The following is a 24,722-nucleotide window of genomic DNA, read 5'->3' on the forward strand; positions in this document are numbered from 1 at the left end:
CGGTCTCGTAGGGGCGCGGCGGCACGGTATCACCTCGCGCTCGCTTACCTCTAAACCGCAGACATATGCGTCTTAACCTTATGTATAACCTGCGCGTAGTGACAACCGCGGCTGATTTCCGAGACGTTATAAAGATTGCCTCCAACTATACCTACGTGGTACCTTCAGTACTTTCTTATACATCAGCGAGTCAGCCTTTGACTGCATTATTATATCAATCTTGCACCTGATGTTAGAATCACGATGATATTTTTTTTATCAGCTAGCGCTTGACTTGATGCAGTCTACAGTGGAACGTGCCTAGAAGATGCCTATTCACTAGTGACTTTTTTTGCAAACTTATCTTGCCCACGTGGAATGGTGGCAAGAATACTAGCTGCATTTCCGCTCTGGCTAATCCTTTGCGCAAAAAATGAGTCAGTCCTTTTGTCACTAGTCGAGGCAACTATTGACTTGAAGATAGGTAGGACCTACTCTTATTGTGGGTGGACCGGAAAATTTTAACTGGAAGGACATTCCTTATCTTTGCGCCTTTGCAGTGCGTTTAAGTAGGTACCTATTTAGGGGTCAAACCTCTTCGAAGTACGCCATTGTGTGTACCAAGTAAAAAGGACATCGTTATCTTATTCGCCCAAGCTAAAATAAGAATAAAATAAAAATAAAATTCTCAAATTACGGCGTCACTAAGGGTAATAAGAAATATTTTTTTAAATATGTAGATCTTAAATTCCAATTTGCATGACATGGAACGTATTTAAATCAACAGTGATGTAGGTACCAGAGAAACGGGTTTATCGACAAATTAAAAACATTTACTCGAACTTGATAATTACTGCATGTTAACTATATGTATTATAAAGAGGAAAGATTTTATTGTTTGCATTAAATAAACTCCGAAACTACAAAACCGATTTGAAAAATTATTTCACTGTTGGGAAGCTACACTAACCCCGAGATATATTCGTACTATCTCTTATGCCGTGTCGTATTTTAGTCGAATACGAACATTAACACTAGGCCTTAAACCTTAGGTTTGATTCGAGTCCATACTCGGAGTAAAACAGTGTAACAATCTATCGATTGATAAGTAGTCTTAGCATCCCTAGTGGGCTGACAAAAAATGACATTGACAACTGACAGCAGCTGTTGTTTTGAAGTTTCGCAATCTAACTTCATTTCATTCTTCATTGTTTTGCAAATCGTAAACGTAAACATTCGCATTTCGCATTCGCATTATTATCGTCAGACGTCAGTGAAGAACAATGACCGTTTGTTATTGCACTGTTGTGCGAACAAAGTCTTCAACATAATATTTATATTCAAAAAAATCATTGTGGCTTCAAATTTTTATAACATATATACAGGCATTTCTGCTCAGTAAAACTTATACCTAATTAATGCGGGCTATGATATAATTGAAGTGATTTATTTCTGTTTGTACTAAACTGATAATAATTTTCAAAATTCGAACGACCTAATTCGGTGCTTGTAAACAAAGAAATTGGGACAGAAAATGTGGTCGCACTTAGAACGTGGCAGTTCGCCAGTGGATTGGTGTGAATCGAATTATTCCATATCTCCGGTGATAGCCGAATTCGTGAATACTGTAAGTCTCATTTATTAAAGTCTGAGATCGATTAAATATTGAGAGCGTATTTAATTTCGTGTTTATTATTTTCTATAATTAATGTGTGTGTGCTTCTATACGGTCTACCTCTGGGCTTTGGCATTAGTACCTACAATGTTATTCCTGGGTCAGGCTATGCAGTACTTATAAGGGTTTTTGGTTTTTCCAAAAAATTGTCAGTAGCAGCCCAGAGTTCGGAAGTTGGTGTTATATTCCCTTGGTGGTCTTTTATTTACATGTGATAGTTATTGTAACACAGTAAAACATCTCAAGCCCACCAACCTATATTTGAGTGCTATGGTGGGTCCAAATCCCTCACTATATCTATAGTAAGATACATAATGCACTAAACATTGTCACCATCTCCTTTCTTTACAAACCTGGTTAATTAAATCTTTTTAAAAGATTTTTTTGTTCTCAGTAAGTGCTTTTTACATGTATAATATTATAATATATTAATTATTAAGCTACTGCAAAATATAAAGAATATAAAAAAAAATGTTATGTACATGTATTTTTATATTCTTTATATTTTGCATATATTTTTTATTGGTCTGCAGGGAGCACTGACCTTAACCTTCCCATGTTCATGGCAAAATCTAAATATATTCATAACAGTTATATGAATAAGTTATTAAATGAAGGTCATTGTATTTTATTTTAAAGGAAGCTAACAATTTAGTATATTATTTTCTCATATTTGCCATAATTTATTCAATATCCTGATTAGTTATTTACAATTTATTTACTTATATATAATATGCTTATACAATATTGGTAAACTCTGATTTTTACACTAAAACTCTGCTAACATTATGACTTAATAAAAAAAGTATATTTGCTGAATCTTTTAAATATGACCAATATTCCTATTCCCCTCCAATTAATCAGAAAGACTGTGGAGGTATGACAATAATCCAGAGGACATGGATCAAACCATCTCTTACAGATGCAGCTATTGAGGTTTCTAACTGTTTAAAACTGTTATTAATAATTTATTTATTCATTATTAAGCAGGTTTATAAAAAGTTGTAGCTTTAGAACTTGATACTTTCTACCATAATGATTAGGTGTATGAAAATTCAAATAGACTTTGTAGTTGCTCCTAATTTATAAGCAAACTAATGAAAAAAAGAAAAAATATATGTAAGAACTTAATTTACCATAGAAATTTTATGACTGACTAATTTTATTGTTACATTTTTGTTTCAGGTCAGCAATGTATTATTTTTTTTGTTACCTCCAGTTTTGATACATTTGTTCCAAGAATATTCAAAATTTGTTAATCCAGGTATAAATGTGCTATGGGTACTCTTAATGGTTGTTGGAATGAGCTCAGCATACTTTCATGCTACCTTGAGTTTAGTTGGTAAGTAAAAAAAGTTTTAAATAGTAAAGAAAATTGGTAAAATATATAATAAACAGAAAGGAATTAGAACATATAATCATCTTCCTTTACAAAGTTGGTTAATTATAGTAAAGGAGAAAATGCAAGGTGTATTCTGGTATCCTTTTGTGTGATAGCAAGAAGAATGTAGATTTTTCTCTACTAGGTATAATATGCTATACAAATATTACAAGTAGTATGTACACAATATAGAGTAAAACACCTATTATGTAACAAAAAGTAGAACAAATTTGTCTGTTTGTTTGTTATGGTAATCTCTGAAGGCATTGATTAAATTTTGTGTGTATGAATGTAATTGAAAGTTAGGAATTGTTACTTCAAATAAATTTTCTTTGTTTAGAGTATAGGATATATTATTGTGATTATGATTTTTCACATACCTACATGACAGACAACAAACAGTATTCATTAACATATATTTTTTATATATTTTAGGACAGCTGTTAGATGAGCTCGCAATTTTATGGGTTTTTATGGCTGCCTTTGCAATGTTTTTGCCCAAGAGATATTTCCCCAAATTCTTAGGAGGCAATAGGTAAGTTTCTGTAACATTTAGTTGGTAACTTTAATTTAGGTACATTCTAAATTAAGTATATCTGTGTAAATTTAGTTGAATACTCCAACAAGGAAATACTTTTGTTTGCAAAAAGAGGTTAATGTTCAAATTCTATTTGTAACTTACTGTCAATCGTATTTTCCTACTTTTTTACATTGAATAGTTATTCTTATTTGTCAGTAGTTATTTATAACAAACCTTTTATTTTGTTGTATCTGCTTGAAATTTTATAAATTTGGTGCTAGTTATAATTTAGGGGTTTGAAAACTCAAGTGGATCAACTAAAGTCAGTTTTATAAAAAAAGACACGAGAATAAATAAAATAAAATGTTTGATTACAATAATAAATACAATTAGGAGTTACTTAATACATCGTTACCGTAATTTCTGTGGCGTCAAAATTTTAATTTCGAGTAGAATTACGTTATGGAATACTAAACCTATGGAATACTAACATGCGTACGTCATTAAAATAAATTGTTGTCGCACTTGTGTGTCTAGTGCTTACCCTAGTTAAAGATCTTGTGCACGCTGCTGCTGCCCCTGCGTAGCTGGGCGGTTCGCTAATAAAGATAGTGCGGTATAATTAAACCGTGTCTGTTAACCAAATTAAAGTTTACAGTTAACCTTCGTGGTTCTGTTTCAAGTGATAATGGCTTGGGAGCATATAAATTAACGGTCTTTAGTCATGCTGTATTAACACGGGTATGGTGTTTAGCAATTTGCGTTGCGGGCTGCTTGCACGCTCGCGGCTGATTCCGCATTTGTTTCCACATCAACCTAATAATGTTTTAGTTGAGGCAATTTTGTCTTGCTTGTGTAAGACATACCTAACTGGATTCAGTTAAAAGAACCAAAGTCACTGACATAGCTCAGCGAGTCGCGAAGTTGTAGCGGGCACATAGATCGAAGAGCCGATGGACGTTGGGGTCCCAAGGTGCTGGAATAGCGACCCAATAGCGAAAGCGCAGTGTTGGTCGACCCCCCCACTAAATGGACTGAGGACATCAAACGGGTTGCAGGGAGCCGCTGAATGCTGGCTACCCGAGACCGTGGTGTTTAGAAGTCTATACAAGAGCCCTATGTCCAGCAGTGGACGTCCATCGGCTGATGACGATGATGATGATGATGACGAGTGTAGACATGACCAAGACATTACCTCATTAGATAGATTGGTAGATACATGGGTTTTTATTCGACAAGATGGTAGTATGACGTGTTGGAATATTTTAATTGAGCGAAATTTTTTGTAAAAGGTCAATGGAAATTTCCACAATATTAGTGGTCTGATCGAATCAGTAATCTGTGTAAACGCGGCATCGAAACTCCATATCTGTGTACCTGCTATCTGTCAGTGATTTGCCTAGATAATGTTGTTGTTAGTCAAAAATCACTGTAGGTACCTACGATATACCGTATAGATAAAATGTAAGTGGATAAATATTGCATATACTTACACGAATTTTGGCGCAGTCTATATTACATTTGTTAATTTACAAATAACCAAGCCATAACCAAACCAATACTATTCGGGGCAGGTATATGTAAGGAACGCATCTTACGTTGGGCTTTTCTGTGTCTGTCTATCATGTATATACGTCAGCTATCTGAGGCATAAGAGTTCAGCATGTGTGCTATCTAATCGGAACACATTACACAACAATGCTGCTTGACGTGAGAAATTAATTTGGCGGTAGTACATAAATAAATACCTAAATATACTTGCGTTATACTACATCATTATCTGGCTGTATGCCTATAGTAAAATTGAAATGGATGGATATGTTAAGAATTTAAATGAAATAAGCTGAAGAAATGGCTGTACGGTGCAATACCTTTGCCTTTTTCCCCAAGGGAAAGAATAAAGAAAATAATACATCATTATCTTGCCCCAAAGCGTAGGAACTGATAGCCTGTGTTATGGGTAGAAAAATGGCTGATTTTATCTTAAACATATAAATACTAGCTTTATAAACATGTTTATAATGTATACAGGTTATTCGTGAGTATTTGCCAGGACTGGGGATATATTCTTTACCGAAAAATAAATAAAAATGTTCAAGGAACATGTATTCTAAAATTAATATTTTCGGGGTTAATAATATTTATTTTGTAAATAGATCTTAAAATGTGTCCCTTATACGCATCCTTATAATTATGACGTAGCCAAGTTTTACGTATTTTAAAATGCAAGGATAGATAAAGGCAAGTGTTACATAGATATGCAGTTCGGCTTCTATGAATGGGCTCGTCAACACCTTGAAGTTATGGGAAATACTCCTGAGCATCCTGTATAATATGTATGATGTATAATTAGAATTGCACTCAGACACTGGAAAACACCCATGTTCATCACACAAATATTTTCTAGCTGTGGGAATCAAACCCACGCAGACGAAGATGCAGAAAGCAAGGTCAAACTGCCCACTGCACCACGCGGCCATCAAGGAATATTTTAGATACTTATTCTCTATTCTTTCGATTCGATATACAGCTCTATCACAAACAGCTCTATTTTCTTTTTATTTTTCTTTATATTGTGTAAGTGCAGTAGGCTCCTTAAGGGGACCTCAGCGGCATCACCGCGGGATTGAGCGAGTGCAAAAGTATCGCCTGATGGGGCCCGAAGGCAGAAGCAGAGTAGATGAGCGGAACGACTCCCTAAGGGCGTCTTCTATGAGACTTAGACCTCGACTTAGAGGGCCGTTCCGGAAGGGTGTTCTGGCTTTAGTGTATCAGTCCGGGCGTCCCCGATATCGTGAGTTAACGAGCTCACGTCTGGGTGACGTCAGATATCGGGGACCTCGTCTTCGCCGGCGAAAACGCGGTCCCCGTATGAAAAAAATGTGTATCTTGTGTTGCTTGGGAAGCATTGTCGTTAGTTATGCCAGGATCGTAAAGGACGATTTTTGAGCCTAGATCTACAATTAGCGTTGGAATCGTGGCTGTAAGCTCTACTTACTGCTACTCAAAATAAGTAGTAACCGTTTTGCCAGAGAAATCATGTAGGTAATAACAGCAATCGCTTGCATAAAAAGTTGTAAATTAGCAACACGGACGTGCCATTGTTTTGAAAATGTTGTCGACTCGAGCTACGCAGAAGACTTTAGTGCATGAGCACTTAACTCAGCGCTAAATAACATTATCGTGATAATTACAAGATACTAATTTTGTTTTTATTAAATTGTCCTTCGAATACGAATCAATTACAACACAAAGACAGATAAGGTTCCTACTTACGCTCACTTGGTTATTGATTACAGGATATTATTTCTTTGTTTTTACTTTTGTGTGGTCATGTGGTGATAAACAATTTACTTATATTACCCACTAAGCTATATGTTTTGAGAGATAAAGATTTATTTATCAACGAATATGTTTTTGGATTCAAGTTTTTAAGACGGATAGCAGTCGGCCTCGGCGTAGGTCTCGTAACTTCTACGTTCTTTGGAATTTCGTAGACGCGCTCCTCACGTCTCAATTCCCTTCCTGATTCTGAGTATAGACAACATTACGAGTCGATACAGAATATTAACCTTTCCTAGCGTACTGCTTGTTTTAGTAAAGGTATACAGAATGTTAGCCTTTTTTGACACGCTTATATTAGCTTCACTTGTAACTAACTATGTATGTAAGAAAATCTTGGAATCTTAATTTGACCCAATTCCCGGTCTTTGATTAGGTTAAAATTTTGCACACGCTCTGACTTCTGATGACAATACATGACAAAAAAGCGTTATTACATATCCAATATGGCGGCCTCCCCAAGATGGGGGACTGGCTATTTGAAATCCACCCCCGTGTTATGGATATCAAATGGAAAGAATTTGCTGTAAGGAATACGAAAAAAATAGCCACGTGACTTAAATCCAATATGGCGGTCGTCCAAGATGTCGGACAGGCTATTTGAAATGCATCCCATGATATTTATAGCCTATAGCTTGTTCTAAGGTAGGTACGAAAATACCCATTAGCGTGGTTTAAACCCGATATCTACGGTTTTTAAATTCGGACCCTCTACAGATTTGAGGATTCAAATCGGTTTCGTAGTATTTAAAAAAATAGTAGATTTCTAAAAGCGGTAGGTAGTAATTTTTGTGTTAGTATAGGTATACCAAACAAATGCATAATTGGTCCACTGTTTAGCTTATGTGGCTTAGAATTATGAGGTCGTGTCGTGCTATAAATTATTGAGATTTTCTTTGTTCAATAAATGCTTAATAGATTACCAACTCTGAAGTTGAGAAATATGGTGGCAAAAAAATGCTCCAAATTCCCTCTCTTACAAGGTGGCTTAGGCTGGAATAGGCTAATAATGATATATACTAAACAAATTATAAATATCGAAATATCAGTAGTCAGTACGTTCAAATAAATAACGTAACTCCGTCTGATCTGGGTCTCTGATATCACTGAAGGCCGTTTAACGATTTCACACAATATGTGGAATTTTTATCTGGCCTAGCTATTATGTATGCAGTTATATTCGTATACTTACTATAACTTTATCTATACTTCTACGTCTAGATATTGTTATCTATAAAATCTGTATAGTTTTTCGTTTCCGCATTTATTTAGTTTTTTAAACCCCGACCTAAAAAGAGGGGTGTTGCAAGTTTTACGTGTCTGTGATTCTATAGCTCCCGAACGGATGAAGCGATTTTAATTTAATTTACTTTGTATGAAAGATGATTAATGTGCGACTGTTCTTAGACGTCTATGACTATTGACTAGTTCTATTCTAATTAGATTCTAATTAGTTTTGAACCCCTGAAAAATTGTTCACATTCTATATCTCGTCTTGGCCTTATTATAGTTATCTAATGTTAATAATTACTTTAATTATTTTCAGGAGGAAGCTAGCTTTCTACTCAAGCTTGTTCTCCGTCGTGTCGACAGGCTTCCTGGTGATGCATCCGAAAGCGAATGCGTTTGCCCTGATGACTCTCGCCTTGCCAGCTGTTGGATTTTTGTGCAAAGAGCTAAACAGGTGCGTATAATAAAGTAATTTTATTATAGTGTATAAGTTACACTATTAGTTACACCATTTATAGCTCAAGAACGGCTGGACAGATTTAAAAAAATATATATTAAATATAAAAAAAAATGTTGGGTCATTTATTCATTAGGTTCCTACTTTGGATTTCGATAGCCTTAAATTCCAAATCTAAAGTACAGTAAAAATCATTATTTGTTTATTAACAGCAATCTCCGTGGGTAACTAAACGGTTGCACAAACTGTGGCAGTTTTCACTTGTAAATTAAGTTTAGCTTGGACTTAAAACGCCATCTATACTACAGCCCCACTCAATGTGTATAAGCTCAGAACAATTAATATTTTGAATAACATTTTATAAGCAAACATAACATAAAAGTTAAAATAAATAAGTTATGAAGCGACTTGCGTTTTCTATCTTTATTTCTAATTTGTTTGTTGGTAAACAGTACACATAGAGTATGGCTTTAGTATAATCACCTTTGTTTCGATGTAATTGACAATTTCCTTTCTTACCTTTCAGAGTGAAATGCGCACGAGTGTACAGGCTAGGTCTGCGGTGCGTAGCAGTTTGTTTCTTAGCGATATTCTCATGGATCATAGACAGATTGTTCTGCGAGGCGTGGCTTTCCATAGACTTCCCCTACATGCACGGTGTATGGCACGTTCTTATATTCATAGCCAGTTACACCGCCCTAGTACTATTCGCTTACTTCAACGTATTAGAAGAGAGGCCCGAGCAAAAGCCACAGCTAAAATACTGGCCAAGAAATGACTTCGAGCTCGGCATCCCGTATATAACGATCAAGCATCCGTGCAAAAAGTACTACACCGATTTAGCTATATAACTTGCCAAATGATAATAATTAATACTGAAATAGGTCAGTTTGTACGCAAATCATGTTGCAGCTCAATGTGAAAATGTGGTTGCTAAAATGACGGTAGTTTTAGAATTTTTTTGTGAAATTGAAGAGCTTATTAATTTTTTTAACAGCATGTAAAACTAATATTACTATATAACTATGTTAGAAATCGTTTATTTATATTGAAAATATTTATTAGCAGACATTTCAGAACTAGCTACATTACGCGATGAAAGCTGCTTACGACTGTGATTCGTCTATTGTAGACAGAGAAGTTAATAAATAAATAGAAGTCACATTTACACAAGAAACAAAACAACTACGTACCTATACTTTATTATTTTTTTAACCATTTATTCTTCTGTTTTAAGGCACAGTTTTTATTTCTACATTACCTTACCATGCATGCAAAAGGTTTGACGGTTTAGTTTTGTCAGCTGTGGTATTTGGAAAAGCTTCTTCTACACTTGTCACGTTACCCTTATAATCTCTATCCATGTATTTATTCCTATTTACTTCTCTGTCTAGTGATTCCTATACACATAATAGTTAAGGCAATATATGAGAATCCAATTTAAAAATAGATTCCTATACACATAATAGTTAAGTTAGAATCCAAAATTTTAAAGGTGACAAATGAAGAGGCCATTAAATTATTAAGTTTAAGTAGGTATGTACAAGCTATACTTCATTTTCATTTCAGTTATCGATGGTGAGTGGTGGTGCAGATATTTTATTATCTGTACCCACTATAATAAAATATTTAAAAATTCACCATTTATGTAAAAACTATTTTTAGATTAAAATTAGCTAATGTTTGATTTATAAGTTAACAAAGTGATTGTCAAATTATGTGATTAGTGATTAGATTTTAAATCTTCTATACATACATATATTTCTAAGGAATATTTATTTGACCTGTAAGAGTTTCAATGTCATTCAAAAGATTACCGCATGTGATAGATCTACATACAGTCAAACTGGTGATTTTTAATCATAGGAAAGTCTAAATTAATTGAATTTTGCAATAACTTGTTTCTACAGGTATAGTACATAACAGTGTTCTCATCTGCGCAGTGCAATGAGTGGGAGGGATATAAGAACAGGAAGGGAGCTAGGAGTGGATGGTAGACATTCGTTGACACATTAATGGCAGACGTACACTGATCTGTACCGTACGTATCGGACGCATCGCATCAAACGGATTTTAGTATACTTTGTATAGAAAGTCATAAAAGTGCGTACGTAAAATTAGAAGTCCGTTTGATGCGATGCGTCCGTAACGTACGATGCGCATCAGTGGACGCCTACTATAGGAGAGCCACCATTTTGCTGCTCTAGCTCCCCTCTGTCGTCTTAGCCCCGCGGCCCTGTAGCACTACTCTGTAACAATGTTTAATTATAGCTCGACTGTGTGTCTCTAATTCGTTTCTATCTCTATCTATAGTATGGTGTTAGACAGAGGGAGATAGAGGCGTGTTCGATCACTCTGTACCACAGAGTAGAATAACGCTACTAAGTACACTGTTTTAAAGAGACTCAGTTATACTGATTGCCTGCAGCCATTCTGTAATGGAATTGTAACGCTCAATGAACTAGTGATAAATAAAAGTGAATTGATTTTTACACATGAACTGAAATCTAAGCTTGACGTTCACGGTCCATATTATTATTATAAGTATTACTGAAAGTTATAGCGTATTACATAATAAGGCGATTTAATAACAACTGTCATGGAATTACTATATTGATATATCGTCACATGGCGAAAGTATATACTAAATATGTACATAGTAATTCCATAAGATTCTACGTACAGTATAGTTTAACAGCCCAACTACACTTATGTTTCTATAGCGTAGGCGTTGGTTATTAGTATGCTAAGCTGCATCTCCACAATAGAAAGAATCGCAACGAATCCGTCATACAATGGTCATATTATAATCTTCCGAGATACGATAATTCCATCTGCGTATAGTCGGGAGTGTATCACCCTGAGGAGATAAACCATTTGTAGAATTTGGTGGCATACTGTACGTACCCTTTTGACGGCCTCCATGGCGCAGTGATATTCCGATTTACAAGACGGAGATCCTGGGTTCGAACTCCGGCTGGGCCGACTGTGGTTTTCTTAATTGGTCCAGGTAGGTATGACTGGAATGCTTCGCTTCGGCCGTGGCTAGTTACCACCCTACCGGCAAAGACGGACTGCTAAGGGATTTAGCGCTCCGTTTTCTATATATATCTTGTATATAAAAACCGAATGGGGTGTGGTTTTCATCCTCCTCCTAACAAGTTAGCCCGCTTCCATCTTAGATTGCATCATCACTTACACTCACAGGTGATGATTGTAATCAAGGGCGAACTTGTAAAGAATAACAAAAACGTACTTTGAGAAGATGCTTTAGCTATGACATAGGAGTGTGTTATTGATTAGTCATGGCATCTCAAAGTGTGGCATCGCAAGACTACGAATTCGCTGTGTTTTCGCGGTATTTGAGATTCTCTCTTCTCTTAAGTTCAACTAACGCCTGCGGTATAGTAAAAGCTGTTGGGCGTATTGAAGACAAAAGACAATATAGGTATAGTACTCGTAGCGTGAATAGTGACGTATGGAGTAAAAACTGATAATGGTATGTTTGTGTTGCGTAAAAGAGTGCCAATCTGTGATGTTAAGACTATTCTGATAGTAAAGATGTGCAATGACTAGTAGATATAAATTTTATTGATATGTGATGATTATATAATTTAGTACAATAGTAATTATTCAATGCTTGAAGAGCAATAGTACATTCCTTGGGAATATTTATAAAGGCTTACCTACCAGTATATGTGTATTAATAGTACCTAAAGATTCTATGTATAATATTACTAAATAACAATAGGTTGATAATATACCATCATCCCAGCAAAATTAGTCCATTTAATAGTGATTTTTACCTACATAATTTTGTACATTGCCAGCAAACGTAAAATAACAGAAATTTATCCTTCTTAGATGAAGTTAAATTGCTTTTATAATTATTTTTACAATTTTTTTAATTTACACATTTTACATGTAGACAAATATAATTTACTTTGTTTTTTTATAGTAAAAACTAAAAAGTATCTTGGAAAGTCATAATTACCCAACATACTATAGAAGTTTTTTTTATTTAAAAACCATGACTTTTCCATGGTAAAAAATACATTTTTCTGTATGAATTGTTAGAGCTTGCCTACTATAAGTAGACTGAAATCGCCCCCGCAAATTAAAAATAATATATAATGCATATATTGGAATAACTCAGTTTGCTATTTAATGTTTTTAATTTTTATATAGATATGTTGTCACTCAAACATTTTTTAACAAACATGTAGATTTTTTTTTAATTTGCCAGGCGATTTCAGTCTCTACTTTCAGTAACCTAAGTCTTAACACGAATAATATGCGAAGTGACCTTTATGTTATAAATATAATTAAGCATTATAACTTAAAGGTCATTTTATTATTTATTCAACTTTTTTTGTGAATTTATGGTAAATTTTCATTTAATAAAGAATCAATTTTTAGCTTTTGTTTTTACTCCTATGAAAATGAAATTGGTGTAAATCATTTTATTTGGCTCAAATGTAGAAAATGTAGAAGTCCAATTCAGTGAAAATACCAAGTAGGTAATTGTATCTACTTAGTAGTGGAAGTTAGTCTTATGTTGATAAGACTGGAAAATACCTACAACAATTCATTGAAACCAATATCAACCAAAATTTACTAGTTTACCCTAAATATCTCCTTATCACTTATATTTTAATGAGCAAGTAATTAAAATCCCATTTATAGTTACACAATTTTTTATTTAACTAAAATTATCAGTAGTCAAGTCATGAATACAAATACATTTAAAACTTAATAATTAACAATGAAAAAGTCGGAATGTAACAAGCTGCAGTACATTCATATAAAAATATTTGAACATATTTTTCAAAATGTCATTCATCATTAGGATTTATTTTGTCATAACTCAATCAGAATCTGAAGAAACGTCATGGTGGTTTGTATGTATAGCCGATGAGTTAAACTTCTTCCTCTGGTATGTAGAACCACCTCGATAAACTACATGGTTCTTTTCAGTTTCTAATATTTTCACTTCATGCAGTAACTGTGGCTTATCCATAATTTTTTGTAGTTTATCCCATATAAATATTGCTAAGTTTTCTGTTGTGCTCACCTAAGAACAAAATCATATGGCTTGTTCATTTATAATGCCAACAATTTTCTAATACAAAAAAAAAAAAATTGCAAAATATACTTGTATGAATCAAAATTATTCTTTCATCATAATAATCAGAAAGTTTTCAGAGAATTTTTTTTGTCCAAAAAGTGTAAGTTTCTCTATTATAATAATAGAACATTCTCACAGAGTGTTACTATAATGTATTTTTGTTTCAGATTGGCCCTTTAATATCTCATCTAATCGAAGAATGAGCATAATATATATAAAAGTATAAATACGGGTACTTTGGTATGAGGCATAAGTGTCGCTACACACGGGCCACACGCGACAGCCACAAACGCAGCTACAAGAAGCAAGAAAGAGCCACAAAAGTAGCTGAAGGAAAACTACAGGAAATATGTCCGTAGCGGCGTTTTGTGGTTGTGGCTGGTCGCCCGTGTACGGGAGCCCTAAGTAGTTTTGTAACACAAATATGAATAAAATAATAGTTGGTTATGTTAAAATTCACATAACTATAAAACTTACCACAGCCTTAAAATATGGCACATCTTGGTCTAAATTTTTATGATCCAATGGGTCCATAATAGCCTGTTGCATGTACTGTTTAAGATCATGCACATTCATCACCATGCCAGTTTGAGGGTCGACTGGCCCTTTTACTGTTACCAGCACTGAAAACATTGAAAATATATATTATATATACATATTTTATAAAATAGATATTGTAGGAAATAATAGTCTGAGACGTATATGACGTCAGGTGGTGCGACTTGTTTCCGTAAAGAGTGGGGAGTTAGAGAGGGTACCGATCGGTTGGCGGGAATGACTTGCGATATTCTGCTCAAAATATTTATATTTTTATGGTTAATATGCCTTGCAATGACTACAATTATGCCCAATAGGAAGCAATGACCAGGTTTAGGATGGGATATTCTTGCCTAGGAACAAAGGAGAACTGCCACTAAAGAATGAAAAACTATACCCAGGGCATATATACAAACAAGTGGAATAGATAAAATACAGACTCTAGTTTACAATAATAGGGTTGCATTATTGTGATATTTTCCAGTTGTGGTAGTCAAATCCACAACCTATTATGCAGATACTTCTGTCATAACCCACTGTTTCACTTGGTCATTAAACAATAGACACAGCTGTTATGTTATGAAATCTCATTAGCATAGGCTTTTTATTGATCAATAACTTTTAAATCCCACAGTAAAAAAATTAAATATACATAAAATTAGATAAATAGATTAAATATACAGAAAAAACACTGTAATGATTTGATTAATGTATGGGATTGGTGTCAACCAATACAGAACACATTCTAACATGTTGGTTGACACCTTACTAGGTGCATAGATTAACATAAAAGATACATGAGGTGGCTGGTTACAGGAGGCACAGGACTGTTGTCTATGGGACTCGGCCTGCAACAAATAGCTAAATAAATTAAAAATATTCTCACCAACATAGTTGTGTCCATGTCCATTTGGATTGTTGCATTTTCCATATAACTTTTTGTTTTCTTCATCACCAAGAAATGGACTGCAATAAAACAATGTCAATTTGTTTTACAACATGGGCATAATGTTATTTCCAATGATAGGTTGTTTGGTATGAAAAATGTAGCTGGAGTTTGGCTAATGAAAGTACAGACTGAAATCTGCCAAATTTATAAAATCATTTAAACAAATTATAAAAACATGCATTTTCATAATTTGTTTAAGTTATTTTTTTTGTTTGTTACTACCTATACTTTAAGTATTAAACTCAGTTATTCCAATATTCGCACTATAGTTCTGAGATTTTTTTTTTAATTTGCAATAAAACGGGCGGGCAACTTCAGTGTCTACTTTCATTAGTCAGACTGTAAGGATAGCTTGTTTTAAAGTCTATTTAACACTAGTTTGTTTCTATGCAACATCTTACAGCTATGTTAATTGGTGTATCTTCTTAGTCACTCTAGTTATAAGTTGATAATGATGAAATCCATGTTTGAATTTCAGCTCCTGATTTAGTATTTTTTAGCCTACCAATTCAGGAGTTGAAATTCAAACATGGATTTCATCATTATCAAGTCATATTTGGCTCACAGCTGAGCTTGTGTCTCTTCTCAGAATGATGGGGATAGGCCAATAGTCCACCAAGCTGGCCCAATGCAGATTGGTAGACTTCACACATACAGAGAATTAAGAAAATTCTGAGGTATGCAGGTTTCCTCACAGTGTTTTTCCTTCACCGTTTGAGACATGCAATATTTAATTTCTTAGAATGCACATAACTGAAAATTTGGAGGTGCATGCCCCAGACCAGATTCAGAACAACTGACAGAAAATATTTGGTTTATGAAACTAAATTTTATAAACTTATTGGTTAGTTTTAAATTTTTGCAATTTAAAACTGATCATCATCTTTTCAGGCCCATTTTACAAGCGCTTATAAAAAATGAAATCTATATTTGTAGGGACTCCGAACCCAGGTCAGTTGGTAGGTGTAGTATCAGTCCAATTAATATATGTAATTTTTAATTATATCATCGACCCAAATTCCCAAACATTCATTTTTATCTCGGAAGGGTTGAGAAAGGTCAAGCGGATAAGTTTTTTGTAGAAAATCGAAATGATTAAATATATGCTTTGTTGCTTTATAAATAGATCACTTAGAACTGTATAAAATTACGATTTTCGGGTAAACTTACCTATGCAGCCTATGACAAGAGCTGAAAGTTTCCCGACGTGTAATGGACACGATTGGTAGAGATGCCATTTTAAATTGTTAATTCTCTCAAAATCTAAAGTGCTCCTTACTAACAATCTATTTAATCTTTGTTGTTTAAGTAAAACTAAATTTTAATATAGTAACTAATAGCACTTTATGTTAACAATGAACCAAAAATTTAAATTATAACAAAACGAGGCACAGCAATTATATCCAACAGTAACAAAAAGGAAAACAATACCCAAGAGAAAGAGTATTTAAACCACACACATCACAAACGTCAAATGAAGACACACATGACAATGACAACTGACAGACACTACGTTTTTTAAACCAGAACAAAACACATTCACAGATTTAAAATAGTAATTTAAAGTAACTCTTGGACAAGTGACATAATTGAAAAAGAGACATCTATTGGCCAGTAGCCAACCAATATACATAGGACAGTTAGTAGTTACTACAAACTACTATAGTCAGATTGAGTAGGTATTTTAAACTATGTAAACAAACAAAAACAGCTGACTCAGGTTTGCTCAACATTTTATCATTATTTACGAATATTATCATGAAATAAAACTTCCTGTGGTAAACAAATATTTTTTTAATTTTATATTCCTATATAATATATCCTGTTATTTATCTAACAGATAATGCTTCACTTATATTAAGGGTTCCGTAGGCAATAAAGAACTCTTATAGTTTTGTTTCTTTATTATGTAGAAGCAAGCATAAGGTTTCCTCGACATATTTAAACACATTAATCAAAACGGTTTTCTCGGAGGACGATAAGGGTGATTGATTCGTACGTTTCTTTTTTGGTGACGGAAACAATAGCAACGCGGAATAACTGCTCCGGCTAGTACCAGGCTCCGGTTCACTAATTTTCGTACTAAACTAAATAAAATTAATTAATTAAACTGATAAAAAACCCGACTGCATAAATGATAAAAAAACTGAAAAGAAAAAAAAAAAGCTCAGTCCAGAAGTGTAGAAAACAATTAGAAAACAGTCGGGACCTATTATATTGAATAGAATTTCGTCTACATTTTTTATTAGGTCCCGACTTTAGTTTGATCAATTTTTATATCATTTATGCCCGGTTTTTATATTTGTTTAATTCATTAATTTATTTCACACTTTTTAGTTACGATAGATGGTGAATTTCGGATTTATTGGTTACGTTTGTTACAAAGTACGATAATGTATACCTAAGTCCAACCGAAATTAAGTAAATATTCAAAAAATCTACGCAACCCTCGGTGGCCGAATCCGACTCGCACTTGTCCGATTTTTATAATCAATATATTTCTTTTAGTCTATTTTAGGTGTTTTATAACTACACTTCATAAACCCCGCACCTTATAGTCGTCCGCCTCGCGTATTATGTATAGACTTAATTAATATTAGAATTAATAAATAACGTTTTCCTAATTGTAGTTTTTTTAACATGGCCATGATATACTATTTTGAAATTCTCACAAAAATCCCTTGAATTTGATTCGCATGTTGAAATATTCACAAAAAAAAAAACTTCCCCCCGATTCTATAGCGTCTCACAGTCGTCTTGTTGGTTTTTTTTTTCTAATTTCACCTATCTAAGAACACTTGGGTTATTAAAACAAATCTAACGTTATCTGAATTACGTAAATCCGTTCAACGGTTTGGAAGATATGAGGTAATAAAGAATATTACATACATACATACAAGATACGCGCGAAAAACATAACCCTTCTTGCAGTCGGGTAAAAACAGTAAACAAACAACAAATAAACTATAATTAACAATAACAACGAAACGAGAACAAAACGAAATAACAAAAATTACAAGGGAAGAAAATACGCACGACAGACTGGATTTAGTTAAAGAATCATTAACGAATACTGATATATAAGTAGGAGTATTAGTCATAGACAGCAAATAAAGTAGTGTTCTGTGCTGTGAAGTGTGAACTGTCAAATGTCAAATCTTCTTTCACTTATTAATACAAAATCAAAAAAATTATCATAGTATATGGTAATTCTGCAATAAATGAAAGGTTAAATTCACATTAAAATAAAAGAAATCATCGTTTTAATTACAACTTCTTTCTTCTTTTGATATGAAAATACGACATTTATAAAATAATTAAAGTTATAATTTAATTTTATAAATGCACATTTAATACCCATAAAACTCAATATCTTTATTTTTCATAATGGTTTGTGACTCATGTCTGCTTGGGTTCTTTTTATGTCGTTTGTATTGTTTTTGTGCAAACTCTATATATTTAACATAGAGGAATTAGAAATGGAAATGGATCGCACCCAAATGCAGCAACAAAATTGTCTGTCGTTTTTGAAGGGTACGAGGTAAACTCAGTCATCGATAATATTTAACAAAAATAAATAATAAAATATTTAACAAGAATAATATAATCTGTACACAGAATATTAAATTAATGGATCGATGTTTTGCTGTTTGTTCGTTCGTTAGAAGAATAGTATCTATTTTTCTTTTAGATATGCTTGTTTTTATTACAAATTTATTATTTATTATAATTATGTTTTTGATGACCTCCGTGGCGCAGTGGTATGCGCGGTGGATTTACAAGAAGGAGGTCCTGGGTTGGATTCCTGACTGGGCTGATTGAGGTTTTCTTAATTGGACCAGGTCTGGCTGGTGGAAGGCTTCGGCCGTGGCTAGTTACCACCCTACCGGCAAAGACGTACCGCCGAGCGATTTAGCGTTCCGGTACGATGCCGTAACCGAAAGGGGTGTGGATTTTCATCCTCCTCCTTACAAATTAGCCCGCTTCCATCTAAGACTACATCATCACTTACCATCAGGTGAGATTGTAGTCAAGGGCTAACTTGTAAACAATAAAAAAAAAAATCTTAGATTGCATCATCGCTTACCATCAGGTGAAACTGAAATCGAACGTCACGTCATCTTTTAGTGAATTAGAAGTTGTTGACTATTTTTCATGCCATTGAACTACTTACTACACAAACCGGAATGATTAGGGAGTTTTTTCAGTCGACGAAAACGATTACAACAATGAAACATCGATACGATATAAGTATACACGCGTTAGATCGTTGATTGATTGACAGAGAGGTAACGTCTTGCGAGGCAGGTCCTTCTATAATTAGTCCAAGATAATTAATTAATTGTATGTGAATCCGGGCTCAAAAGGGCTAGAACCCAGAGCCGTAAAGCTTATTATTAAAAATAAAATGTATGTAAATCGAAACGAAAAGTGTCGCTTAAAAGAACCTTTTTGAGTAGTATTATTGTTGTGTAAAAAACCTAAAGTTGTGGACTATAGAAAACAGAAAAACACGTGTTTTCTGTATTCTGAGGATATGATTAATATATTTTTTGTTTTTTTAATTTTTTAGTGCGTGCTTTGAAAATATGAACCTTAAGTTTGTCTCATTCTCACCTACATTGTTTTTAAAATGCTTTAAAGGATAAAATAATGTCATACAGTTCTATTTATCTTTCAAAATCTTTCCTATTATTACAAAGCTCCGCCTTGAAGCACGGAGGCGTATTATAGGCACAGATTAGATTATAGGAATCAAACTTCTCTATGTCCATCCACATGTCCATCCGATTGTTTTTGACGTATTATTATTTGATATTGTTCTTGAAGTCAGACCGTTTTTGTGTTTCTTGTGACTCTGCCATTTTTTTTGAATAATATTGAAAAATACTGATGCGACCCTTCGTGTCGCACTGACACGAGAATATATTCGTTTTTAGAATTTTGTATTTGGAACGGCTACGACACCGTCATGTTTCGTGCGCTCTATCTGCCTATTGTTCTTTAATCTGTGGGTATTAGATATTATACTCTTCATTAAAGAAGAGCTTTCATATCTCTTAGTTCTTTGTAAAACGTTGACCAAATTGTCTTTTTTGAAATATTTGCTCTGTGTTTGACTGAGAATGAGAATAGTATACTCGTTACTCTGTGGTATCAAAGAGTAAAAATTAATATTAAATGTATTCTTTATTTTTAGTCTTGGACTGTGGACTTTGGCTGACTTTTTATTTTAACCTTTTCTTGTAAAGTTTTTGTGAAAATTGTAAATAACTTGATTACAATTTAGTTTTAAGATTATATAATGTTTTCCCCGTGTACAAGAAATTTGATTCTGTCGTCGCAGGTGTGTATGGCTAAAATTGTAACTGTAAACAATACTGAAATCTTTATTCGTTTTAACGTAATAGTTTTGATTAAACTTTCATTCAAAACTTTTAAATACTTTCTAGTTACGGCGTTTTCAAAGTACATTGATTATAGCGGAACACAATAATGAAGCTTTAACAGCAGTTACACAAAATACTCTTAGCGCAGCGAAGAAAATCGGAGGAGAAGTCTCCGTCCTAGTCGCTGGTACAAAATGTGGTCCAGTAAGTCAAACTCAATTTAAATATTTATATTATATTCATATTCAATATTTGCCTACCATAGAAATTGAAAAATATAATTTAAATTGCAAAACAAGTTAATTAATTAATATTACTATAGTATATAGTATTGAACAAGTTAATTAATTAATAGTTTTTATACATTGACCTAATTTTTGTGGTAAGTTTTTAAGTCTTCTTCACATTTTAGGCTGCCGAAGCTATTTCAAAGGCAGGTGGAGTGTCAAAAGTGCTAGTTGCAGAAAGTGATGCTTTTAAAGGTTTCACACCAGAATCCCTGACCCCACTTGTGTTAGCAACTCAAAAGCAGTTTAATTTTACCCACATCTTGGCACCTGCAACTGCTTTTGGCAAGGCTCTTCTTCCCAGAGTGGCAGCCAAGCTTGATGTATCACCAATTACAGATATAATTGGTGTAAAGGATGCTAACACTTTTATTAGAACCATTTATGCAGGTAACATATATTTTCTCAGTATAGTGTAACACTGACTATTGTTGTAGTCACCTCAGAAATAAATAGTGCTTTTTCTGAAAGAACTTTAGGTTATTCTGTGTACCCCTTTTGTTGAATTTCATGGTTAAATCACTGGCCATTTTTTGATGAAAAATACATAGTTACAGGATTTCGAAAACAGAATTTCACACAAATAGAGTTTATTAGGTGTCAGCTAGTTTATAATAATTTACATTAAACTAAGAAAAACATTTTCCAATGTAATTACTAAGTCACAAAAAGTGGATGTGGCTAAAAGTACATTTATATGAAACAAACTATCAATCATTCAATATAATTAATAATGTTACATGACTCTTAATAGTTTTCTGTACATTGGTGTTTTGTTGTCAAGTGAGGCTTGCTATCTTATCTGTTGTTTAGAGCATAATATTATAACTGTAAACTCTTAAATATTTGAACTCTTATATAAATAATTTTAGACAGAAAAATTATCTATAACAATAAATATAACATTATGTTTTTGTATTCATCAAAAAAACGCAAAAACGCTTGAATACTGAGATGAAATTTGGCAAAAAAGAAAAAATTTGGAAAGCTAAGAGAAGATTTTGATATGACCGGATTAACAAGGTCTAAGGGCTGACAATGTCACGGGCATTTGCTAGTTATAATATAAAAATAATGATGGTGTACTGATCATGTATTTATCACATACTATATTTATTATTATTTTCTATATAATTATTTACTACTAGTCTTATGTAAAATTATTTAAATTAATTAATTGTTAATTTTACAGGTAATGCAGTCTTGACTTTGGAGGCCAAAGATCCTATAAAAGTAATCACAGTAAGGGGTACTGCCTTCCCTCCTGAGCCTCTTGAAGGTGGTTCTGGTGCTGTGGAGAAGGCTCCCGATGGCAGCTACAAGAGTGACTTGGTGGAGTGGGTGTCACAGGAACTGACAAAGTCGGACAGACCAGAACTTACAAGTGCCAAGAACATTGTCTCTGGAGGTTTGTGGTATTTCATTAAAATCAATTCAGATGTTTACCTTTTAAAATAGATATAGTTACATTAATTGTAAATTTAAAAATATTTTCTTGAAAAACTGTTTTTAAAGTCTTCCATTTTGATATTATGTAGTAATTTTTGATGTAAAATTAGTAGGTATTTATGGACCATTTGTTAACATGGAACACTTGCTGTTAAGTGAAATACCATTGTCTATATTAAAGCAACATTTGCATGTCATAAAATTACTACTCCCTACAATGCATTCATTGCCTTGCACCAGTCAACCAGTGAACCTGAGAAAATCTGTATACATATCTAGATCAAACTTCAAAATGCTCAAGATTTTGGTTATCGCTTTTCACTGTAAAACTAGTCTAACTAAAATTACTATTGTAACTTTATTACTATGGATTGTTTTGGGAAAACAACACTTGCGGAGTTAATCGATTGTCAAAGAATTCCTTAATCCTACATCCATTGGGCAGAGTCCAGGACTCTGCTCGGAGTTTTTCTCTCTGTCACGCGATGCACCTGCACGATAAATGTAAAAAAAATAATGTTAATAATGTAGATTATTAAATATAATTTGAATTCTACATTACAGGTCGCGGCCTGAAGTCTGGTGACAACTTCAAGCTGCTGTACGATCTAGCTGACAAGCTGAATGCGGCCGTGGGAGCCTCCCGCGCAGCTGTGGATGCTGGCTTTGTGCCCAACGACCTTCAGATTGGTCAGACGGGCAAGATTGTGGCTCCTGTAAGTATAGACTAAAATACAGCATTATAAATATATACCCTCATCTGTTATTCATTAGTACAGATGAAATGGATATCCAGTAATATTTGTAATAAAAAAAAACTGGATAAAGGGTTTTGAGTAATTATTTGCTTTATTTAGTTAGTCTTAATATCATTTAGCTTAAATATAATTAATTTTAGTTTTAAATATATCACACAATAGTAAATTAATGTAATACAAAGAAAATGAATGAATTAGTACTCATACTGCACTAAGAGCAAATTATGGTGAATAAATACTAATTTCTCTGCAAGTAGCAGGCGGTTGCGTTTCTCATCATAAATAAGGATAGCTTCAGAAAAATCTTTCGCTAAACACACTGCTGCAAGGTGCAGAGTCAAAATCTATCTTGATTTTGATCGTGGCCGGATATCCAGCTACGTGGCCACATGGTTGGCCGAATATCCAGTATCTGGTATCTGGCCAAACTGCTATCCGTTTCATCTCTATACATTAGTTCTATGAAATAAATGATAGATAATGTCCACGGTCATACATTGCAAATAGGTTGCTTATTCAATTGCGGCCAAACACATTTTTCATACAAAATCTAGGAAACTATTTTTTTAGTATTGATCTATTTTGGTGTTTTTTTTAAAACTTTTTAATAAATAATGTTGTATTATTCCAGAATCTATACATTGCTGTGGGAATTAGTGGCGCCATTCAGCATTTGGCGGGTATGAAAGACTCCAAGACCATTGTCGCTATCAACAAAGACCCTGAAGCACCAATCTTTCAGGTAAACATTTAATATGTCTAACCAAAATTTGTTGATGCCTTAGATCAGTGATTAGACTATGCAGCTTTGGGTTTGAATTCTGGAACTGACTGCTATGATTTATTGTATTATATGTATTTTATTGAAAGAGATAGTGGTTTTTCCGGTTGTGCCGCTATTGGTTGAATCTTGTCTATTTCTCTACACGAGATTATCTCGTTTGTCGCATGTTAGTGCCGCAAATTGGGATTTTGATTTTGATTACATAACACTGTCTGTGCCTTGGAGACCATATTAAGCTGGTCTCAGTTGGTAATGGCCAGTCAATCATTTTAACCATAAGCCCACTAAGCCACATTGTAACAGTGTGGTGAGCTTAAGTTTCAAATCCTCTCTCTTATGAGTAAAGGGAAAGAGTCCTGCAGTGACACTAAAATTATTAAGAAAGCTTAACCGTTATAAGCGTAGCAGTTATCATTTTTCAATTTAACATCCACTAATCAATTAGTTACATAAAATACTCGATGTTTTATCATAAACTAAGAACTCTTACAAAAATAGTTGTATTCTTTTGTTTCAGGTGTCAGATTTGGGTCTTGTTGCGGACCTGTTTAAAGCTGTTCCAGAACTTACTTCTAAGTTGTAGTTGTTATGTATAACTTTTAGTTGCACAATTTTAGTAACCTTTTTTATTCCAAAATTTTGTTATATATATGAAATTTATACATCTATATTTGTTGATAGTGTACGAAATATTTTGTGGTATTTTTCATGCTGTAAATAAAGAAATATAATAACATAATATATAATATGTTTTTTTTTCTTAAATAAACCTTTTTAGATGTGTTGTAAAGGTAGACTAAGGTGGCAGTGTTTTTTTTACAAAAAAATACTGGTTGAAGCCTGCGGGAAATCGAAA

General features: G+C 33.6%; 3 protein-coding genes across 3 annotated transcripts; 2 read left to right on the forward strand and 1 right to left on the reverse strand.

The window, feature by feature from the left end:
- The first annotated feature begins 1,181 nt into the window (after positions 1 to 1,181).
- On the forward strand, positions 1,182 to 13,002 carry LOC112053820 (alkaline ceramidase). Its single transcript, XM_024093379.2, has 5 exons — positions 1,182 to 1,606; positions 2,840 to 2,996; positions 3,471 to 3,570; positions 8,444 to 8,581; positions 9,111 to 13,002. Exons 1-5 carry the CDS (start codon positions 1,514 to 1,516, stop codon positions 9,433 to 9,435), a joined length of 813 nt encoding a protein of 270 aa, XP_023949147.1. The 5' UTR covers positions 1,182 to 1,513; the 3' UTR covers positions 9,436 to 13,002.
- Positions 13,003 to 13,263: 261 nt separating this feature from the next.
- LOC112053821 (6-pyruvoyl tetrahydrobiopterin synthase) lies at positions 13,264 to 16,660 on the reverse strand. The gene is made up of 4 exons (XM_024093380.2): positions 16,369 to 16,660; positions 15,136 to 15,215; positions 14,190 to 14,335; positions 13,264 to 13,658 (listed from the first exon to the last, which is right to left on the reverse strand). The coding sequence occupies exons 1-4, from the start codon at positions 16,434 to 16,436 to the stop codon at positions 13,452 to 13,454; spliced, it is 501 nt and encodes a 166-aa protein (XP_023949148.1). The 5' UTR covers positions 16,437 to 16,660; the 3' UTR covers positions 13,264 to 13,451.
- A 3,723-nt stretch (positions 16,661 to 20,383) lies between these two features.
- On the forward strand, positions 20,384 to 24,612 carry LOC112053827 (electron transfer flavoprotein subunit alpha, mitochondrial). Its single transcript, XM_024093389.2, has 7 exons — positions 20,384 to 20,545; positions 20,652 to 20,792; positions 21,001 to 21,265; positions 22,068 to 22,283; positions 22,889 to 23,040; positions 23,714 to 23,824; positions 24,384 to 24,612. Exons 1-7 carry the CDS (start codon positions 20,504 to 20,506, stop codon positions 24,447 to 24,449), a joined length of 993 nt encoding a protein of 330 aa, XP_023949157.1. The 5' UTR covers positions 20,384 to 20,503; the 3' UTR covers positions 24,450 to 24,612.
- The last annotated feature ends 110 nt before the right edge of the window (positions 24,613 to 24,722 follow it).

Source organism: Bicyclus anynana, chromosome 1, assembly GCF_947172395.1.
Source record: "Bicyclus anynana chromosome 1, ilBicAnyn1.1, whole genome shotgun sequence".
Taxonomy (NCBI): Eukaryota; Metazoa; Arthropoda; class Insecta; order Lepidoptera; family Nymphalidae; genus Bicyclus; species Bicyclus anynana.